The sequence below is a fragment of the Suncus etruscus genome, chromosome 2, assembly GCF_024139225.1.
Source record: "Suncus etruscus isolate mSunEtr1 chromosome 2, mSunEtr1.pri.cur, whole genome shotgun sequence".
Lineage (NCBI taxonomy): Eukaryota > Metazoa > Chordata > Mammalia > Eulipotyphla > Soricidae > Suncus > Suncus etruscus.
In genome coordinates this window covers 53,047,493-53,064,187 of record NC_064849.1, presented here as the reverse complement: position 1 = coordinate 53,064,187, position 16,695 = coordinate 53,047,493, and the positions used below count along the sequence as shown (strand labels likewise).

At 37.5% G+C, this 16,695-nt stretch overlaps 1 protein-coding gene across 3 annotated transcripts in view; it reads right to left on the bottom strand.

Annotated features, from left to right (window-relative positions):
• RALGAPA1 (Ral GTPase activating protein catalytic subunit alpha 1) overlaps positions 1-16,695 on the bottom strand; it is a 225,256-nt gene that overhangs the window by 152,727 nt on the left and 55,834 nt on the right. For all 3 annotated transcript variants that reach the window (XM_049766570.1, XM_049766571.1, XM_049766572.1), the window contains exons 8-13: positions 15,486-15,624; positions 13,822-14,030; positions 12,769-13,008; positions 6,751-6,942; positions 4,429-4,566; positions 2,680-2,828 (exon numbers count right to left, since the gene is read on the bottom strand). In XM_049766570.1, the coding sequence (XP_049622527.1) occupies positions 2,680-2,828; positions 4,429-4,566; positions 6,751-6,942; positions 12,769-13,008; positions 13,822-14,030; positions 15,486-15,624 (1,067 nt within the window). The remainder of the gene's footprint in view (positions 1-2,679; positions 2,829-4,428; positions 4,567-6,750; positions 6,943-12,768; positions 13,009-13,821; positions 14,031-15,485; positions 15,625-16,695) is intronic.

The following is a 16,695-nucleotide window of genomic DNA, read 5'->3' as shown; positions in this document are numbered from 1 at the left end:
GCGTTGATGCTTGTCCATCTAATTTTTTTTTTCTTTTTTGGTTTTTGGGCCGCACCTGGCTGCGCTCAGAAATCACTCCTGGCAGGCTCAGGAGACCATATGGGATGCTGGCTTTGAACCATCGTCTTTCTGTATGCAAGGCAAATGGGATGCTGGCTTTGAACCATCGTCTTTCTGTATGCAAGGCAAACACCCTACCTCCATGCTATCTCTCCAGCCCCTGATCCATTTTTTTTTGTTGTTTTTAAATCTTTGAGTTTTTTTTTTTGGGGGGGGGGTCACACACAGCAGTGCTTAGGGCTTACTCTTGGCTCTGTGCTCAGGAGATGAGCTAGTGGGCTCAGGAGATCATATGAGATTCTGGGGATTGACCCAGGTCAGATACATGCAAGGCAAGCACCCTACTCACTGTTGTATTACTCTGACCCCTTAATCCATCTTTACAATATGAAAAACGACTGAACATCTAGGGTTTTACCGAGCTCCATTTCTTAAATTAAGCAGTAATTTCAATATTAAGCTGATTATAATGATCCTGACAATCAAGAATCATCTTGTTTTTCCCCCATTTATTTTAGTTTGGTTACTTTAGACCAGTGGGGCGCGCCATAAAGGGGCTCCGTAAAAAGGGGTGTGTTTGACCTCGGCAAACACTTTCATAACAACTTAAGCCCTGTGTTTATGTCTCTGTATGTCTTGGAGCTGAGAGATGCTGTGTCCTATTATAAACCCCGCTTCGAAAAGCTATGCTCTGCAAGATGTTCTTATTGTAGCCATTAATCCAGACATCACCTTTGATTAAAAAAATCAGCTCAAATTATTTTATATATTTTTGTTTTGCAGATTAAAGTATTCTTTAATAAAGATACTATTTACAGTCATGCAGGGGGTGTGAAAAATGTTTTCTTCTTCCTAGGGGGGCATGACAGAAAATAATTGAGAAGCACTGCTTTAGACTGATTAAGAAAATTTCACTTGCACATACAGCAAGGCCAACAACCAAAGGGAAAATATGAATAATCTCTCCAAAATTTTCCAAATCTTTTTAAATGTAAAATTTTTATATACATAGTATTTAAATCTTTGACTTATCATTAAATACTGAATCTAATTAGACCAAAATTAAATATCAAACCTTTAAAGGATATTAAAAAGGTAAAGAGAGAAAAACTATAAGAGAGCAAAAAGTGGCATCTTTACTGATTAGTAATAACAAGTTCTGAGTCAGAGCAACACAAACTGCAGCTCTGTGAACAAGTGACTTAATATAAAAATGTATGTAGGGGCCGGTGAGGTGGAGCTAGAGGTAAGGTGTTTGCCTTGCAAGTGCTACCCAAGGAAGGACATCGGTTCGATCCCCCGGCGCCCCATATGGTTCCCCCAAGCCAGGGGCAATTTTGAGCGCTTAACCAGGAGTAACCCCTGAGCATCAAATGTTGTGGCCCAAAACAAAAAACAAAACAAAAAAAGAATGTAAAGTATTTTAATATAAATCTGGCACAGGAAAATAACTCCAAATAAGCTATTAACAATATCTATTATTAAATTGAACTGTATTAACACTATTAACATTTTTAATAAAGTCCTATTTCTAACTATAGCAATACATAGTGGACATATCCTGTGAGTAAACATTTCAACATTTTAAGAATGAGTCTATGAAGAAATTATGTATAAGGATATCCATTGCCTTCCCTTTCCTCTAGTAACTAAAGGATACATCATATCCATTCATAAGGATTTGCTACAAAAATTGAGATTTATACACATATACTATAGACTATGTATGCAGCAGAATGAATCAGATGTTCATCAAAAGACAAAAATTACCCCTTTTGAGCAACCTTTTAAAACCTATTTTGCATAAATTTTAGAAAGAACATGATCAATTTGACAAAAACTTATGAATTGCCCTTCCAATCTTCACAAAAGGGTGTTGTGCTTCTCCTAACAGTTCTTTCAAGTGACCAGTAAGATAAATCATGTACTATACTAAGAAATATGAAGATAATCATTGTTATTTTATACTTAGAAAGAAAATACCTCTGATGGCTTTGGATTAGAGTTAAAAAGATACTAAAATATCTTTGAGCAGAACTCTAAGAGGGATTCAAATACACAAAGAAAGCAAGCTAGTGGGAAAATAGGAGTAAGGGTTATGTGGAAAGAGGAAGGTAGAATCTAAAGGATAGTGACAATAAAAAAGGTGCAAGATTTAGATAGTCTAAAGAGAAATCCAGAATGGGCCAAAGAAAAACTGCTAAGCAACTTAATAAAGCTAGGAAGCAGGATCCTGTTGTATATAACATTAGGCTTGAGAGATGCTTAGAAAAGTAAATTGGGTGCTGATTTACATGATACTGAACGCCAAGATAAAGAATCAGTATTTATATATTATATATAAATTATTATTATATATATTAAATTTTCTAATTCACTCATCCATATGTGTATAGATTCATTTACTCAAAAAAACAAGCACACACTCAGGAATGCCTCAAGGCAGAAGAAAGAACTTCATATGCCCATATTAGAAAGATAATTCAAGAGATCTTGTGGAAGTCTGATCAATGATATTTAAAATAAAGCGGACTCTAAAGTAAGAAAACCTGTTCACAGACACTATTCCTCTAAAAACTAATCATGTATAAAACATTTACAATGATAAGTAATTTTTACCAAGTCTTTTTGTCCATTGATACTTGCACCACCATGAACCGGTAAATATTAAGAATGCGTTTACACATATCTGTGTGCTCATCCAGAAGATTTTTTATTTCATTTGCAGGTTCAAGAAGAAATATATTTGATGAGTTTATAATAAACACCTAAGATTTAAAAAAAATAACTATTCATTATAGATTGTCAATGGTGTAAATTCCTTATTTTCCCCCCAAACAAAAACCACTTAAATTTCACTCACTAAAATCTACTACCAACTTAAAAGTTTAAGACTATATGTTAATCTATCCTTATTTCTACCATTTGTTTGTTATCTAAAATTTTAAAGACATCACACCTATTTTTTTAACTTAATTTTAGGTATACTTGTAAAAATTACTTTAAGACATTCATAAATAAACAGACCAAATGAAAAATTACTGTTTTCATAACTAAAATAGTTTTGTTTTTTTGTTTTGGGGACAACACCTGATGGTGGTCAAGGCTTCCTTCTGGCTCTGTACTCAGGTATCACTCTTGGTGGAACTTGGGAAATGATATATGGGGTCAGGTTTCAAACATGGGACAGCTGCTTTCAAGGCATGTGTCTACCCCACTGTATTATAGCTCAAACCCTAATAACTAAAAAATTTAACATAATAACTTTAACAATCTCATAAAAAATAACTTAAGATGAAAGAGAATACCTAAATCTGTAAGAATATAGTGATATTCAAAAATCTTGTTTTTATGTTTATTGGTTGTATCAATATAATATAATTATATCAATATAATATAATAACAGGCTACAAAAACAAATTTATATCAATGCTACTACTAGTGAAGATCAACTAACACATATCCTCAGCTAAATCACTGTTAACTGGGACCAGAGCAGTAGTACAGCAGATAGGCCATAATCAGGTCTGATCCCTGATTATAAGATCCCCTGAGTATCAGAGTAATTCCTGCATGCAGTAAGGAATAATCCCTAAGCACTGCCAGGTATGGTCCCAAAACAAAAACAGTGGCAATAAAAAATCATTGTAACTAATCACTAGATATATTTTATTAAAGAAAATAAATTTATAATGGCAACTATGAAGAAAGTCCTTCAAAGACACTTGAAAAAAAGAAGTCACATTTATCGTGAACTTAGGGTATTTATACCTTCTATGCCCATCATTCTGACTAAAATCCCCTGCATGAGCTATATACAGTTGTAAAACACAGTTGTAAAAGTTGTAAAAGACAGTTGTAAAAATATGGGAGAAAGTAATATCAGGTTAACTTTAAAACAGTAGAAAAGGCTTAGTAAACCAAGCAGCAATAACCAAGAAAAGCAAGAAAGAGGCATAATTAATTTAGAAATAAATAGGATTCCCTACATATCCAGTAGAGAATTTTTAAATGTAACTCTCATTAATACATATATTAAAAGTAAAATGTAAGGGGAAAACAATATATAGCATAGTAACTATAGTGATAAATTTATTACATTTAAAAAGAGTATTCTAGGGAACACAGAGATAGCACAGCAGTAGAGTGTTTGCTTTGCACACAGCTGACCCAGGACAGACCCGGATTTGATTCCCGGCATCCTATATCGACCCCAAGCCTGCCATGAGTGATTTCTGAGTGCAGAGCCAGGAGTAACCCCTGAGCGCTGCCGGGTGTGGCTCAAAAACAAAAGAAAAAAAATTACTAAGCTATCTGAAATATTTAATGTTAATTTTCCCCCCAAGGGAGCAAAAAAAAGTGATCTACCTGCAAAACGGCCTGCATTCCAGCTCGAATATTCTGTTCAGTGGCTTCTTCAGAGACACTGTAGATAACATCTTGGTAGGATCCATTTTTAGCCCAAGCAGAATTTCGACCATGATCAGCAATATTGCTAGAATTTTCCTGAAACAAAGTAACAAGCTTTAATTAATTGAAAATGACTAGTGAACTGAAGATATAAACTTGCAATTTGTGGGTACTGCTGCTAACCATGTTCTCAAAATATAACATGTCTTATTTGATTATAAAAGCAATGTTAATTCACTGTTAAAAAGTTTCACATTGACTAGAGAAGGGTGGGGGTTGAAAAATCAGCAAAAGAACTTCCAGAGAGTAAATCTTTTCAGATAAATGTTTTTTCTACATATTTCATGTACAAACCTCTTAGATTACACATACACACCCAAGAATAGGATCTTTGTAAGAGATTGTTATAAATTCAAAAAATACACAAATAGGGGCTGAAGAGATAAATAACATGGAGGTAAAGTGTTTGCCTTTCATGCAGAAGGATGGTGGTTCGAATCCCGGCATTCCATAAGGTCCCCCGAGCCTGCCAGGTGCCATTTCTGAGCCTGGAGCCAGGAATGACCCCTGAGCACTGCTGTGTGCGATTGTCTACAACTAATGATAGTAATATTCAGAAGATTTAGTCTAATACAAACTATAGTATCATTCCAAGAAACAGAAATGAAAATCAGCTCTAAGTAGCTTACTCAATATATACACTGGTCTAAATCATTCCTTAAATTCCATACCAATAGGTCAAGGAAATAGCTAAATGGCTGGAGTGTATGTATGAATATCGTGCAGAAGACCCCAGGTCTGATCCCTGGCACTACATTTCACCCTTGCACTGATAGTCCCCTGGTGTTTCCAGAGTCTCATTGGATGTGGCCCTGATAAGACTCAGCATCACCAGGCCTATTGGACCAAACCATCAGGCCTGCTATGAGTGGCCTCATGCCTCTAAGAAGTGGTCTCTGCGTCCATAAACATCCTTTTAAGAGAGTAACATCCTTTCCACACAAAAAAATCTCATGTTTTTATGATCAAGTATTATCTGAATAATTCTTCCTTATGTCCCTTGGCACCTCAAACTCCAGATACTTATAAATATCTCCACTTCTCTCCTCTCACTCCTTTTCTATTTCTTTTTATTTTTTGGTTTTTGGTTTTTAGACCACACCCAGCAGAGCTCAGGATTCCTGCCTGGCTGTGCTCAGAAATTACTCCTGGCAGGCTTAGGAGTGATATATGATATATGAGATGCAGGGAATTGAATCCAAGTTAGCCACATGCAAGACAAATACCCTGTCCACTGTGCTATCGCTCCACCCCGTCCTTTTTCCTTCTATGTTAGTAACTCCAGATTTTACCACTTACCAAAGTGGTTTAGTTGGCAAATATTTACAAATTATTTGCAAAAATTTACAAAAAACAATAGCATTTTAGCTATGCTGTGTACTCACTCCTAGACTAAGACAGAGGAAACCGTAGTTAGAAAATTATCCTTCTAAGTATAAGAATGTGCAATTTGATTGCCACCAGTTTTAAGTACCACCCATCTTATAATAGCATTTAAATTTGACAATGACTTTAAGAATTAACATACAAAAACCTCAGTCTTTAGGGTTTTGTTTTGAGTTTTTTGTTTGTTCCTTTGTTGTTTTGGTTATTGGTTTTTCAGCCACACCCAGTGATGCTCAAGACTGACTCCTGGTTCTGCATTCAGGAATCACTCCTAGAGAGGCCTGGGTACCATATGGGGCACAAAGGATCAAATCTGGTTCTGCCTACTGTACTATCTCTCCAACTCATCATCATTAACTTTTAAATTTTGTAACATCAAAGTGTTTTGGGATAGGGTACTGAGATAACGGTTCTAATTATATATAATATATTGACGCTGGCACTGAAATTTGTGCTAAGCCACAACGAAGTATGAGACACCAGTAGTACAAGTTGACATCAACGTGTCAAATCTGTTAAATTAAAAAACATGTTGAAAGATAGTCTTCCCTTCCTGCATTTTAAGTATGAGCGTGTAGAGCCTGTGAGACAGTACAGCAAATAAAGCACTTGCCTTACACGTAGCCAATCTGGGTTATGTCCCTGGCATCCTGAGCACTGCTAGGAATGATCTTTGAGTATAGAGCCAGAAGTAAACAATAAGAATAGTCAGGTGTAACCCAAAAGCAAAACAAATAAAAGTGTATGCATATAATAATTACAATGTAATAACACATTATTACATTTTTGTGGAAATCTATTAAGATTTATACTAAAAGATCATTTTATTTTTACCTCATCTCTTTTTTCTCCTTCCATTGAAGCATTATGGTCTGTGACGTTGTCAATACAAGGTAATTCTGAAGAGATCATAATTTCTTCAGGTTCTTGCATAAATAAAGGTTTTTCCTCTTGCTGGATCCATTCCTGATATACTTTTACCACTTTTCTCATAGCTGCTGCTTCACAAATTGGTAACAAAAATGCCTAGTGAAAAAGAACAGAGATAATAAATTCCATACCATAAGTTTCTAATTTATAATGGCTAATTACTAATCTATCTTGTTATAAATATGAGATTATATGTTAATTTTTAAGTTAAACTCAATAAATTCATTATATAAACAGGCTTTCTATTTCCAAATAATTTGTAAATAAAGTGAAATTAAAATGCTTTGGTAAACACACTTTTGGGAGTGGGGGTGTTTGGGTCACACCCGGCAGTGCTCAAGGGGTTACTCCTGGCTCTGAGCTCAGAAGTCACTACTGGCTGGCTCGGGGGAACATGAGATGCCGGAACTTGAATCGGGATCTGTCCTGTGTTGGCCGCGTGCAAAGAAAACGCCTTAGTGCTGTGCTATCACTCTAGCCCCTAGTAGACACACTTTTTAAAAGTACGGAGAGTAAAAATCTGTTTCAATCTTGTAGTATTCATGTACAAATGAAAATATTTCTGATTCTTGGGACAGAGTGATAGCACGGCGGGGAGGACGTTTTCCTTGCACATAGCCAACCCAAGTTCAATCCCCGGCATCCCATAAGGTCCCTTGAACCAGCCAGGAGTAATTTCTGAGTGCAGAACTGAAGTAACCCCTGAGTACTGCTGGGTATGATCTAAAAACAAACAAAAATTCCTGATTCCATAAAATAACTGTACTTCAGGGAGGGTGGGGGAAACTGTACTTCTATAAATATCTAAGTAAATGCAACATTTTGACAAATAATATTTTACAATAAATATTTTGCTTACATTATTTTTAAAATTACCATTAAAATAAATTTTGAAAAATATTTTAATTAAAATATCTGACTTGTGATCAAAATTCCCTGTAACATGGTAATGTGACTTTCTTTTGCCTCCTGAAAAACATACAGAAAAAATAGTAAGAGGTGTCATTTCTGGGGCCAGAGAGATAACATGGAGGTAAGGCATTTGCCTTGCATGCAGACAGTCAGTGGTTTGAATCCCGGCATCCCATATGGTCCCCTGAGCCTGCCAGAGCGATTTCTGAGCATAGAGTCAGGAGTAACCCCTGAGCACTGCTGGGTGTGACCCAAAAACAAAACAAAATAAAACAAAAAAAGAGCTGTCATTTCTTTTTATCAGCATGATAAGAAGAAATGAACCACACTCAGTGAGATACTCAGAGCTTACTCCTGGTTTTGTGCTCAGGGCTCAGAGCTGTGTTCTGAGCCAGTGGATCATATGTGATATTTAGAATCAAACACGTACAACCAAGAGCAAAGCAAGCTCCTTAACACCATATTCTATCTCTCTAGCCCCAAAACTGTTTTCATTTTGATATAATATATATAAATTAAATATAAATAGCAAGGCAAATCCTTTGAAAATTGAAGGGTGAGGGGCTAGAGAGATAGCACAGCGGTAGGTTGTTTGCCTTAGACACAGCAGGACAGTGGTTCAGATCCTGGCATCCCATATGGTCCCACAAGCCTGCCAGGAGCAATAGGAGCAATTTCTGAGTGCAGAGCCAGGAGTAACCCCTGAGCATTGCCAGGTGTGACCCAAAAACCCAACCCCAAGTAAAGAAAAGGAAGGAAGGAAGGAAGGAAGGAAGGAAGGAAGGAAGGAAGGAAGGAAGGAAGGAAGGAAGGAAGGAAGGAAGGAAGGAAGGAAGGGAGGAAGGAAGGGAGGGAGGGAGGAAGGAAGGGGAGGGAAGGAAAGGGAGGAAGGGAAGGAAGGAAGGAAGGGAGGAAGGAAGGGAGGGAGGAAGGAAGGAAGGGAGGAAGGAAGGAAGGAAGGAAGGAAGGGAGGGAGGAAGGAAGGAAGGAAGGAAGGAAGGAAGGAAGGAAGGAAGGAAGGGAGGGAGGGAGGGAGGGAGGGGAAGGGAGGGGAGGGGAGGGGAGGGAGGAAGGGAAGGGAGGGAGGGGAAGGGAGGGGAGGGAGGAAGGGAAGGAAGGAAGGAAGGGAGGGAGGGAGGAAGGGAGGGAGGAAGGAAGGAAGGAAGGAAGGAAGGAAGGAAGGAAGGAAGGAAGGAAGGAAGGAAGGAAGGAAGGAAGGAAGGGGGGGAGGGAGGAAGGGAAGGAAGGAAGGAAGGGAGGGAGGGAGGAAGGGAGGGAGGAAGGAAGGAAGGAAGGAAGGAAGGAAGGAAGGGAGGGAGGGAGGGAGGGAGGGAGGGAGGAAGGAAGGAAGGAAGGAAGGAAGGAAGGAAGGAAGGAAGGAAGGAAGGAAGGAGGGGAGGGAGGGAGGAAGGGAAGGAAGGGAGGGAGGGAGGAAGGAAGGAAGGAAGGAAGGAAGGAAGGAAGGAAGGAAGGAAGGAAGGAAGGAAGGAAGGAGAGAAAAAGAGAGAGGGAAGGAGGGAGGGAGGGAGAGGGAGGGAGGAAGGAGGAAGGAGGAGGGAGGGAGTGAGTAAAAGACAATTGAAGGGTAAGAAAGAGTTCAACAAGTTCAACCATAAAACCAGGATTTATATGCTGGAAGTCCATGTCTGATTTGCAGAACTACATATTCCACTAAACACTGAACCAAAAGTAAACCCTAAGAATTATCTGATGTAGCCCATGCCTCCCCAACCTCCCCTTAAATAGCAATCTTAAAAAAAAGAAAGAATAATCTTAAAGTTATTCTTTTCTTCTGGTAATTTCTAGGTGATGTTAACTTTTTCAAAAAGTATGTATTTGGGGCTAGAGAAATGGTACATCAGGTATGGTACTTGCTTTGCATGAGACCAACCCAGATTCAATCGCCAACAATCCCTTTTGGCCCCCTATACACTGCCAGGAGTGATTCCAAACTCCAGAGCCAAGAATAACCCCTGAACACTACTAGTGTGGCAAAACAAACAAATAAATTACATATTTTCCTTATCAAAAAAATATTACATACACACAGTAAAACTATTTACAATTCAGATAAGCAACCAAAACTGCTATTGATTCTAAAAATCACTGCAGAAAATCCTTTCCTTAAAATTTTTGTTTGTAGTATGTGCAAATATAAATGAAATTAAATTACTTTAAAAAACAATCTAGCAGCACATACTCCACCAGAGTATTCACTTCTCACCAAAAAGTTAAGTTTATGTGTAATTTCAAAGGAGTATTTAATGTTGCCTGATAATTTTTTAATTTATATGCTATTAATTATCTAGAAAATTACATTACTGACACCTTTTGTTCCTAAACAAATGCACTTCCAAATTCTCTCATATTCAAGCAGTTTAAAGGTTTATAGCTTGATTCTGATCATCATTGCCTGTTGAAAGATTACTTGCTTAATAAAGTGCAGCAACAGTCTTTTATTGCTGTTTTGTTTTTTGGGTCACACCTGGCGGCGCTCAGGGTTACTCCTGGCAGGCTGGGGGACCATGTGGGATGCTGGGATTCGAACCACCATCCATCTTGGATCGGTTGTGTGAAAGGCAAACCCCCTACTACTGTGCTCTCTGGCCTCAGCAATTGTCTTTTAAGTCCAGTTACTTTTTAAGTTCAGTCTCCCTTAAAAGGGTGCAATGTAAGTAATAAAACAAACTTAAATGTTCACAAAGCAGTTTTAAGTCCAGAGAAATAGATAGCCCAATGAGCTGGAAAACATGCTTTTTCATGAAGTTGTGAGTGCATGTGTGCATGCATGCATGTGTTGTGTGTGTGTAAGAGAGGGAGAGAGGGAGGGAGGGAGGGAAGGAGGGAGGGAGGGAGGGAAGGAGGGAGGGAGAGAGGGAGAGAGGGAAGGGGGGAGAGAGAGAGAGAGAGAGAGAGAGAGAGAGAGAGAGAGAGAGAGAGAGAGAGAGAGAGAGAGAGAGAGAGAACTTCCAAGTAATCACAACAATGAAAGGGAATGGAAAAGAAGGGAGGGTACAGTTTTCTAACAAATGACTTCATTAACAGATGTCTGTTCATTAAAGGTAGCTAAGGCTCTCTCATGAATAAACTTTTTCAGTAAATTACACAATACTCTGGTTTCTGATCTTTTAATATACTTCCATTATCTATATCATGATGGATATTTTTTAAGACATACTAATCACATAAATTAGAACTTAATGTACCTTGAAATGTCGTCTTCCTAAAGCAATGTATCACTTTTTTGTTCTCAGACTCTTCCTAACTATATATTAAAAGAAATTAATATTTTCTGGGAAAAATTTTTATCTAAAAGGATAATATTGTTTTTACATTTTTATCCTGCTTAGTTTATTAAATAGTTGAATGTTCAAATTGCTGATATGTAGATTCTCATATGTACTTCTGTCTACAAATACAATGTCATAAACAACTTCACTGTACATTCATCTGCTAAAGAATGAGAATAAATAATATAAAGACTTCACTGTAAAGTAGCTTTCACTTCTCTCAGGAGACTCAGACTATACTTTGCAATCTACTACCTTAAGTGACTTTGTAAAAAAAAAAAAGATAAAGTCTTTGGTTGTATTGTACACATTTTCTGAGAAATGTGTCTTTAAAACTTTTTCAATATAGAGTTCCAAAACATCAAATACCTTAACATTAACTTAACAGAGAAGATTAAAAATGTATACAACAATGATAGTTATAACACTGCTGAAATAGAAGACACCAACATGGAAAATATTCTGTTCATACATTAGAAGAGTCAATGTTGACAAAATGACCTTCCTACCCACAGCATTAAACAGATTCAACATAATTCCCATTAAAATTCCAATAATGCTCCTTGAGGACGGGGAACAAACTCTTTACTAAAATTTGTATTGAACCATAAAACTCCCTGAATAGCCCAGCACTTCTGAGAGCAATCTCAAAGCACAGAAACAGCTAAAAGAGGTGTTAATCCAAAACCAACCAACCAAACAAACAAAAGCACCACGTTACCTATATTCTTTTAAATCACTCAATATTTACCTGTAATTGTTAAATGTAACTTGCTACTTAGAACAAATAAAATGTTTTCTTAAAGTTATTTTCCACAAATTTTCTATGTAACTGAGAACGTGCACCTAAAAACTTCCATCTTTATATAAAAGTTTTTTTCTTTTTCTTTTCCTATTTCATTTCCCATCACCATAAGCAATTTTGATTTCAAATGAAGAAAAGTGAACCTCTGAAGATAAAGGCAATCAAAATACCATTTTTTTTTTACTGATTTGAGTAAAAATAATTTCAGTACAATTTATAAACATTACTGTATGAAGAAAAGTTTCTAACCACAAAACCAAAATTTAGAAATAAGTAATATTAAAGAATTAGATGCAATAAAATTATAAAACATAAACTTTGCGGGGCTGGAGAGATGGCATGGAGGTAGGGTGTTTGCCTTGCATGCAGAAGGATGGTGGTTTGAATCTCGGCATCCCATATGGTCCCCAAAGCCTGCCTGGAGTGATTTCTGAGCGTAGAGCCAGGAGTGATCCCTGAGTGCTGCCAGGTGTGACCCAAAAACCAAACAAAAACAAAATTTAAAAAAAACATAAACTTTGCAATTGGGGTCACACCCAGCAATGCTCTAGGCTTACTAATTTTCCTGTACTCAGGAATAATGGCTTGTGTGAGTCAAGTGGATCAGATAAGGTGCCAGGGATACAACTAGCTGGTCATGTGCAAGAGAAGCACTCTTCTGGCTGTTCTATTGCTCAGACTCCTAAAAACAAGAGCTTATAAGTGGTCGAGAGAGATACGCAAACATTAAGTATTCAAGACACACATAAATCCACTCTCTAAAACAAGAACTTATAAGTAGTCAAGAGAGAAACACACACAGAGTAAGTGGTTAAGTCACACACACACACACCTCTAAAACAAGAACTTGTAAGTGGTTGAGAGATACACACATACCTCTATACTACAAAATTTAAAAATTGAGAGCTATTTTACCTGCCGAAATATCTCTGTAACAAAGTTTACATTACTTCTTTTAGAAGAAAAAACTCTGCGAACTATTTCTATGTCTGTGAGGTGTTCTTCATCAATACTGCAAAGACTAGATGAACTAGGTTCTCGCTCTGTAAGAGTGCTTGTATTAGAATGAGACTGTTCGGGTTCTGTAGTTCGATCTGTTTTATCAGTATTATCATTTTTGCTTTCTTCTCTGGATACCAAACTAGCAGCAGCTCTCTAAAATTTAATAAAAGAAAGAATCATAATCACTTAACTGGTTATTTGTCCTTGCAATAGCAAATATTAACAGAATTCACAGTAATTCTACAAATAATTTACAACACTGTTACAAATCAAGGCACAATTATTGTTTTGTTTTGATTTTTGGTTTTTGGCCCACACCCAGCAGCACTCAGGGGATACTCCTGGCTCTGTGCTCAGAAATCTCTCCTGGCAGGCTCGGGGGACCATACGGGATGCCAGGAATCCATCCAGGGTTGGCTGCATGCAAGCCAAACACCCTATCACTGTGCTATCTCTCTGGCCCCAAGGCAGAGTTATTTTTAGAATTCATTGTAAATAATTAAATAGCATGCAAGCAACTAAACATCAGTCAGTGGTGGTACTACCCCCAGCATCAGGAGTGGGAGGTGTACCAGAATGATTCAGGAATGATGGGGATTCTCGAAACATCCTGTAAATATACAGAAATCCAAAACTAACCATATAGTTCTACAACCATTTGATTGCAAATTCTTTTAAATGGTAAGAATTTTTATAATTTAGAATTATATTACTGTACAGTTAAAATTAAACACATATATGATGCTAAGAATCAACTCATAACTAAAGCAATCTATGACTTCCAAGTTCTATTAATGGTTAATTATATAAAGTGCTAAAACCTGGATTTATAAAATATAATTATATGAAGACAATATTAAAACAAAAGCTGTTTTAAATGCATTCTATACCTAAAGAACCTGTGATCAGTGAATTAAATCTTAAATCACCTTTACCATTAGCAAGTTTGCTCTATGTGTTTATTACCTGAATATTCTTTGGCAAGACTTCACCTTCCATCCCAGGAATATGAGGTCCTGTATGTGGCTTTGGTTCAAGCCAGAAAGAAACCAGCCAGCGAATGACAATAACTCGGGCCTTAATGAAAGGTTCCTTTGTACAATAGATTGCTTCGCTAGTTTCAGCATCCTTTCTTACCATAACATAATGTGGCTTTGGTCTCATCTGTGGGATATCTATGCAAAATAAAAGGAAAATAAAAATATCAGACAGAACTTATTCTTAGGTTAATATAAATATTTAAATATTTGAGAAAAAACTATTGATATTTAGAAGCAGACAGACTTACTAGGAAAATAGCACTGTGAGGTAATTTTCCATATTTCAGTATTTCTGGCAGTACTGAAGATTAAATGTGGTGAGGGGACAGAACCTAGATCAGCGACTTGCAAGGCAAGCACCTTAACTACTTGTACTATCCCTCTAATTCTAATTCAAGTCTTAAAGATTTTGTCTAAGCCTATTAGCTGCCTAAAGTTACAAAACCGTAAGAGTATCTTTGTGCAACAGATCATTTCTACCTGCAGATCGCCAATGCCCAAGTGCCCAGGGGAAGGTATAGTAGGATCCTGTGAGGGAGAGATTGATGTCATGGGGAAGGAGTGAGGTCGTCCTCTCCCTGGCCTCCGAGAGCTGAGCCTACTCGGAAAAGAGGCTTCAAACTTAAGAAAATTTTTAACACTAAAATCATGAAACCCGACTTTATTAATCAAAGTTTTAAAAGATACCCCTTTGGGGCTGAAGCAAAAAGACAGTGAGGAGGGCATCTGCTTTGCATGTGGCCAGCCAAGATTCGATATTATAGGGTCCCCTGAGCCTGCCAGGAGTGATGCCTGAGTGCAGAGCCCAGGAGTAACCCAAGAGCTTCTGTATTTGGCAAAAACAAAAACAAAAAATATATATCATCAATGTCCTACATAATAGTAGAGGTCTTCTCCCAATACACAATTTGTCAGAAGGCTCCAACTGATATCCTGGACGCATTATTACATTCCAGACATAATAAAAATGTAATCATTTGTTTGAATTTGAATAATACAGCTACTACACAGAATCCAAGAAGACCTTTAAAAATAACATTATGGTACTGAAGACATAATACAACAGGTAGGGAGATTACCTGGCACACAACCGACCCAGCACTAACTATGGTCATCGGCCTTGCCAAGAGTTAACCAGTGTAGAGCCAAGAGTTAGCCCTGAACATCATCACAGAGTGTAAACCAAAATAAAAACAGCAAAGTAAAAATATAGCTTAAAGGTCATAACAAATATCAGAATTGAGTTTAAGCTATAATTTAAACTATTTCTGGTGGGCTAACATCACTAGCAATACAAATATTAAGATTAATCAGCTTACTACATACAGGTAACAAAGGCAAATGTTATGCTATCATATGTTTCTTTTCTTTTCTTTTTGCTTGTTTATTTTGGGGGCCATATCTGGTGATGCTCAGGAGGTTACTCCAGGTGTGCACTCAGGTATTACTCCTGGTGGTATTTGCAGGATCATAGGGGATCAGGGTAATCTAGGCAAGCACCCGACCCATTGTACTATCTCTCCATTCCTTCACTAACACATGTTTTAGTCTCATATGTGATTTCCTAAAAAAATTTCAAAGATTACCTACCAAGTACAGGATGATACAAACTGTTCTCCTTGCAGATGTTTGGGAAAATATAAGGCAAATAATACTTCTTAAAATGTGAAAACAAAAATGAAAATCCTCTTTCTTGGTTTTCTTTGTTCTTCCATTCTAAACTTTTTACCTAAAAGACAAAATATTTAGAATCATGTCAGGAGACAAAATCTGGTAAAAACAACTATTATAAACAAGATCATAAAAGGTCATATAAACAACATGCAAAACAGTTAACATAATTAAGACATTGACCTAATGCCATGCAAATACATTCAAAATTTTCAGATGTTAAAACGGGCTCTAGAAAATTGTCAAAGTAGACTAAAAAGTTGACTCTCTTGGGGCCACAGACCTAGCATAGTGGCTAGTTGCCTTGCATGCAGCCAACCTGGATTCAGTCCTTGGTATTCCATGTGGTTCCCCAAACATCACCAGGAGTAATCCTGGAGCACTGAGCCAGGAATGACCCTTCAGTATCACTGCATGTGGCCCAAAATCAAAGGGAAAAGAAGCTGGCTCACCTGGCCAGGGATGAAACTCCCCAAAAGGATACATGAGGCCCCTGATTGGACCCCAGACAAAAAGCAACAAAATTAACTCTTGTGCTCCTTCCTGAATATCTCAGCCTAAAAATTTATATAAAATAGGTTCTATAAGGAGTGATGGGAATGAACAGAAGCAGCAGCCCTCCTATATATGTAGTCCTAGCACAGAGGCAGGGTATCTATCAGGACTGAAGAGGGACAGAGCAACCCAGGAGAAAGCAAGAACTTGAGAAAGAACAGGGTACAGGAAGTGGGAAGAATGTGGGTGGGGAGAACTACAGAAAATATGGGGGAGGATTTCAGTATGGTGAGGCTGTGACTATGTAAAGGGATAGCAAGACCAGAGTAAAGATTTTGAAATGAACTGAGGTGAGTGAGCCCAGACATAGCATGCCCAGGACAAAGAAAGGACTGTTGACCTACAGCGGTGAAAGTGGCTATAGATGGTTTGGACTAAAAAGCTCCATTTTGACTTGCTCTGCTTCACTCTGTGACTTACGTTTCATTTAGTGAAAGAGCCCTACAACACATACTAATTACCACTGCACTACAATGGTCTCAATAAGAAAACACAAAACCCCACCACACCGAGAGATTGAAGAGAGTAGTTCTAAAGACTCAACTAACATCAGCCTCTCTCATCAGGACTTTAG